The 6,624-nt window shown below is 32.5% G+C and overlaps 1 protein-coding gene across 1 annotated transcript; it reads left to right on the plus strand.

The window, feature by feature from the left end:
• The first annotated feature begins 1,063 nt into the window (after positions 1-1,063).
• On the plus strand, positions 1,064-5,880 carry LOC124920336 (coilin-like). The gene is made up of 13 exons (XM_047460803.1): positions 1,064-1,277; positions 1,465-1,529; positions 1,620-1,883; positions 1,962-2,144; positions 2,906-2,975; positions 3,710-3,778; positions 3,859-4,192; positions 4,582-4,613; positions 4,759-4,965; positions 5,034-5,105; positions 5,196-5,372; positions 5,449-5,548; positions 5,624-5,880. Exons 1-13 carry the CDS (start codon positions 1,089-1,091, stop codon positions 5,806-5,808), a joined length of 1,947 nt encoding a protein of 648 aa, XP_047316759.1. The 5' UTR covers positions 1,064-1,088; the 3' UTR covers positions 5,809-5,880.
• Positions 5,881-6,624: the final 744 nt, after the last annotated feature.

Consider the following 6,624-nt stretch of genomic DNA (forward strand, 5'->3'; position numbering starts at 1 on the left):
AAAACAAACTACAATTGGAAGTTTAAGTCTACGCTAAGAAAATCTATGAACCTGCAAGCTTATTTCCAAAGTGATCTACTATAACTGTTAACCTTCTACTTATAAAGTTTACAGCTCAAAAATTGAGAATTTAATACACCATGGAATTTCAAAATTCATCTGAAATGAATCTGAAATGAAACTGAATATACGAAAACTGATTGTATGAAAAAATTAACAATAAAAATGCAACTAATCTTATATACTCTTGCCAATGTTTGGTAGACTTGGTTCAAGATAACATTTACAGTTATACACACCAAGACTCATCATCAATTATCTCAAATGTGACAATTGGAAAAGAAATCACACAACTCGATAGACTACCAAATAACAGAATGAAGATCGACCAGAATTCATGAAAACGAATAGGTCGCGCAATAACTAAGAGAATCATGATACAGTACCGGTACTGCTGACAGAGTTGGCGACGGCCGGAGAATCCTTCTCCTTCTCTCTCTCGATCTCTCTTTGCAGTTTCCACAGCGAGATATTGTAACAACTCTATATCTAGGGTTTATAGAGGGAAGAAGAAGATGATGCATAATTTTGAATCTGTAACGAGGGTAAAAATTAGACTTTATATACTCTGATGTGCGAGCATTACAGATGCGAGAATCGTGTAATGCTCGCATGATGATGTGCGAGAATTACACGATTCTCGCATATGTAATGTTCGCACATCAGCGATAAAAGTTTTATCAGGGGCATGACCGACATTTCACAAGGCGAAAATGCCCTTTTTACAAGGTTTATCAACCGTGAGCCTTTTTTGGAATTAGGTCTATTATGAGGGTGATTTAATCAAATTTCCCAGTACTCTAGTGTTAAGAATTCGACTTAATTAATCAAAATATCACGGTTTCAATTTCAAATGGAGACAGAGTTACGAGGTGAAAAATAACAATTTTGGTAATAAGGTTTATTAATAATCCTGAGGCAAGGGGGGTTTCTGTTAGCAAAAAACTCGGGGGTTTTGGGCATCCTCTTTCACTATCGCTCACGCCCAAGGCGGAAGCAAGCAAGAAAGCATTTGCATTCCTTCAACAATGGGGAAAGTGAGACTTCGAGTGGCGTTTGAAGATCGCCACATGCTGACCAGATTACAGAAATCGGAGGGACTCAAACAAAGCTGGATTCTCCTCGATCCTCAACACCAGACCATCTCCGATATCTCATCTTATCTCATTGACGCTTTTCAACTCGCTCATACATGCTCTAATGGCCTCATACTATCTGTAAGTTCGCCATTATCTCTTTCCTCCAGCTCCGTCTGTTGTATCTATAACACTAATCAAATTCGTTTGATAAACCTGTTAATAATAGTTATGAGATTGTATAACATTGTATTCCATGCTTGAATGGAGTGATGAATACTAGTTTATTGAAACAGTTCAGTTCTAAAGTAGTCATGTTTCTCTGCAGATGGATGGATTTGTGCTGCCGCCGTTTGAATCAGTAGATATCCTGAAAGACGGAGATGAAATAAGGTCTGCTGTTTGAAGAACTCAATGATTAGATATCAGGCTTTTTCTTAGCGAGCTTGGATTAAGTTTTTTTGTTGTTTGGCTTTCTGTCAGTGTCAAGAAGAAAAGTTGCAAGTTATCAAATATTATCAAAGAGAGTGAAGATGAAAGGCAACTTATGATTCTGGACAAAGAGCAGCCCGTGCATACAGCTATACCACTTCTAGCAAACAAGGAGTTTGAGAACGAGACTGGTGGATATGAAAGTGATATAGAAGAGAAAGATAATGAGTCTGTGGATGTTTTGCCTGTAGAGCGTCCAGTTAAGGATGCGGTTTTAAAGAAAAGAAAAGCAGGCAAAAGAGATCATAGTGCTAGGTATGTTGTACAAGTTTTATTCTGACTTCAATGTAGATGTTCTTCATATTCACATATTAATCACATTGTATCTTGTAGCAAGAAGAGAAAGTGCAACAAGATCACCAAAGAGTCTGAAAACAATGTTAGTAAGGAGGATTATGAGAGTAATAAGATCCAGCTGGATACAAATGCAAGCAAAGATCAGAATATACCAACCACTGAAAATGAACTCATTTGTGCTCAAAGCCCAAAGGATAAGCCCTCGAAGAGAACAAAGAGGTATACACTCTGTCATATTTTGGATACTTCTATGTAAACTTGAAATTGCACCTCCTGAATTTTGTATTTCATGGTATTTTTCAACTTGCTTATTTAGAGAACACAAATTGATTATGTAGATGTCTTACATATTTAAATTTGCACACTGTTGTGTAATTTCCTCAATTTCATTGTAAATTTTTTTCTTCATTTTGTAGCAATTGTTTTTATTTGGTCTGTGAAAGTACCTATTATTATTTTAGCAGTTCTTACAATCTAAAAGTGAAAAGGCAACACTCATTTTACCTCCTAGACTAATTTGTTTGCGAGGTTGCATTTTTCCATTTGTTTAAGCTGTCATTCAACCTTTTCATTCTATCTATGCATAACATTTTATTGATTTTAAAATGCAGTCTCATTGGACTTAAAATTAGATTATTTGGGGTAAAAATATGCCCTAAAGTCTGTTCACCTTAATTTCTTGTATTACTATTTCCACTATCCTTATTAAAAATTAATCTATGGGAAAATAAAACATCTACCAACAAATATTGGTCATAACTCATAAGTAAGTCAGTTATTTATTCACGTCTTAAATATTTGACTTGTTAGGTAATAGATAAAGCTGACAAGGCTTAATTGTCAGATCATCACTTTTGCCTCATTTCCTTGCAGTAGATATGTGGTGCATGTGTTTATATGCATGATTGCATGTGTTTTCAATGCTAGGCATATTGCTCTTTTTGCTAATAAAATATGTTTGTACATTCTCTATTTTGTAGTGTTAATCATCCGGAAGGAAATGATGCAGTTACCAAGAAGTCAGAGGATATACCTGCTTCAGCTCAAAAGGTACTAAAAGAATCCTGAATATTTATCCTTACATGACCTAATGACTTTTGACATGTGAACTTCGTATTCTTTGGTATGGAGATAGTAGGCATACTGAAAGGCAAAGGCATTGGTAAAAGACAATTATGGGATATGCACAATTACATTCCCCTGTCTCCAATGTCATGTAAAATGGCTGTCAATATTGGACATGAAATGGGTTTGATTAACATCAATTTTCAAATGCTCTCGTGGAAATTCGTAATACAGTATTGCAATTCAATGGTCTTCTTTTCAAATGATGATGATGAAAAAGATTGGTTGTTGTGGAACCTGGTATTTTGCCCCAATCTAAGATCACGATTGGAGAATTGCCAAAGTTCAAAATTGAAAGTGATTTATTTTCTTCGGTTTGGTACAAGTATTTTTTGGATCATGATCTGAAATATTTTCTCTACCATGATCCTGATTTGAATGTTATCTTTTTACTTCATTTAGTATACAAATTATTTTCCTTTATCATGATCCATATTATTGTGTATTTTTGTGCCTCATTCGGTATAGAGATTATTTTATAGATCATTGTGATTTGTAGAAAACACGATGTAGATTTTTTTGGACCATGTTATGGATATTAAATGTGATAACAAAACGGCTCAATGTTTTGCATCTCATTAAATATGTTTCATGGTGGTTATTATCTCATCCCCATCACCATGCTTTATGGACAATTGATTGATTATTTGACTTTTCAGGTCCCCAGCAGAAGTGCTAGGCGGAAAAAGGCCAAGAGGATCTGGCGGCGGGAAGCTATAAAAAAAGAGGTAGTTGGTCATTATTTCCAGTATCATAACAATTGTCACCTTTTTTTTCTTCTGTAATGTCTAATTTTGAGCCATGGCAGATGGAGAGTTTAAAATTGCCACAAAATGCTGAGAAATCTCCTCAAAATGACAATCAGAAGAATGCTATTGAGTGTCAATCCCTTGAAACTGATGAACAGATGAATCCTGCAGATTACCAAACTCCTCAAAAGGATAATCAGAAGAATCCTATTGAGTTCCAATCCCTTCAAACTGATGAACAGATGAATCCTACTGAGTGCCAATCTCTTGAAAAAGTAAAGCAAAAGAACCCTGTTAAATCTCATCAACCAGTTCATAACACTGAAGGAGATAATGATATTGTTCCTATTGTAATTAGACCTGGACATATTCGCTTTGAGCCCTTGGAAAAAGGTACAACTCATCCAAACCATGACCTTAAATCAGCAATTATGAATATGTTATCTAAATTTTTTAATACATTAAGGCACACCTTGCTAAGGTTAAATGGATTATGCGTAAGGTTTGGTAGTCTTGTAATTAGCTTTGACTGGTTGATTCTCTTCATCAACAAGAATAAGAGGTTGTTTGATATAGTTTTTTTCTAATCTAATTTTCAGAAATAAGGGTTATTTTGGTTAAATGATTGTAAATAGAAAATGACTGGTAACTAATTAAAACTTTTATACAAAACTAGAAACCGAGTAGAATAAGTATTGTTGTGCTACCTGTCCTTATGTAATCAATAAAAGCTCTTTTTTTCCTGTATTTGTTCTACTGATCTAATATTGTGTTTTTCACAGATCACAATGTCCCAGAAAATCAATTGCCAATGGTATGTTCAATATTTTCTTCCCTACTTCGGTTTTTCATTTACATTTGCATGTTGTGTTTCTTGCCAATACTTTGTCTTTTCTGTGGGAAACTGGAAAGAAAGGCATATATAATTTGAATATGACTTGTGCTGGATCTTGCAATAGGAAACATTTCAGTGGAATGGAATCACTAGTAAGAAACAGGGACAGAAGTGGGGTAAAGAAAAAGAAAAATTCTCAGCCAAAAGGGTGGACTCTTCTAAAGACATGAGCACCGAAAATTCTGGTAGAGCTGCTAAGGAAAAAGAACCATACCTGGAGTACAGTCCAATCCGCTTTGAAAAGCTAGAACGACTATCAACACTGCCTCAGGTTGGTTGAATTTTTATGTTTTCTTCTTTCCACTTCTTAATATGGCATTAAACTATTTTCTTTTGCAGGATGGTGATGTCATCGCTTATCGTCTTGTTGAATTGTCTTCATCCTGGACACCTGAGCTTTCTTCTTTCAGGGTATATAAGTTAGTTATAATCACTCATTTGCTCAAAGGATGTATAGTATATCGGTAATTGAATTAAATTAAATTCCTTGTGAATTGAAAGGTTGGAAAGACTTCGAGATTTGATTCTCAATCAAATGTGATTCTGTTAACTCCACTCCCAGAATATCCTATTATTTTTGAGAAGAAGTCAGATGAAGAAGAAGAAAAAGAAGAAGAAGGAGAAGTCTCAGAACAACCAGATAACAACTCTCTTTATAAAGAAGATGGATCTTTAGAGGTGTGACCATCTCTTCTTCTTTTATAAATAAGCTAATGTTCTTATTTCTTCTTACATAACTTCTCAATCAATTCAGATTGATTTTGCTTTGCTGGATGATGTCCGGATTATCGAACTTGTCAACCAAGATCCTATGAATGTTTCTGTTGCGAAACCAACAAATGCTGTCATCTCAGGTATCTATTTGTGGGATTGACGGACTTATAATTTGAATTATCATTATTAACCGAGTCATTTACTATATATATTAGACAAAAATGAAGTAAGCGCTTGGGATGAAATGAAAGCGGCTCTTAGTGCCAAGAAGCAACAGCTGCTAGAGGAGAGTGAGTGGGATAGTAAGACTGCTGGCAAGAACTCGTGGTCTTATAGAGCTTTGCGAGGTAGTGCCCTCGGCCCTGCTATGGCATATCTAAGAGCCAGAAATGATATTTGATAAATTTGTCATGTGGGTCACTTTTTTGTTCAAACTCGACTTTTTGTTTTTCAATGTCTTTTAATGATGTACTTGGTTGGAATTTACCATCCTTTTAATGACATTGGTTGCTGTCAAAAAAAAGGTAAAATAGAAGAATCAAAGGTGACTCTCCTTTGTGTTTGCAAGAACAATTGAGTTATATATACTGAAGACACTACCAAAATAAAATCAATACATAGTATGTGTTTTTAGTTAATAGTCATTAACATAAACTTCAATTATTAATACTCAATAATTGAAAATATAAATAATCAAAATTTACTTATTTCAATAATTTTAAATTAGTTTGTTCGTTTGTGAGCAGTTAAAATATAAGTGTTATTTTAATATTTATGTAATATATTTTTATTTTAATATATAATATTAAAAGTTTATGTAATATATTTTATTTTAGTATATAATATTTTATTTTGTTTATAATATTTATTTTAATTATTTAAATAAAATGTTTAATTTTAACTATATATATCATATTTATAAAATTAAATAAAAAAAATACATGTGTTATTTTAATATTTATGTAATATATGTATTATTTTAATATTTATGTAATATAATATATTTATTTTAATATATAATATTAAATATTTATGTAATGTATTTGATTTTAATATAAATTTTTTATTTTTATTTATAAAATTTATTTAAATTATTTAATTTTAAATTTTAATTATATATATTATTTTTATAAATTAAATAATATATATATATATATATATGTTATTTTAATATTTATGTAATATATTTAATTTTAATATTTATATAATATAATAT

Source organism: Impatiens glandulifera, chromosome 1 (genome assembly GCF_907164915.1).
Source record: "Impatiens glandulifera chromosome 1, dImpGla2.1, whole genome shotgun sequence".
Lineage (NCBI taxonomy): Eukaryota > Viridiplantae > Streptophyta > Magnoliopsida > Ericales > Balsaminaceae > Impatiens > Impatiens glandulifera.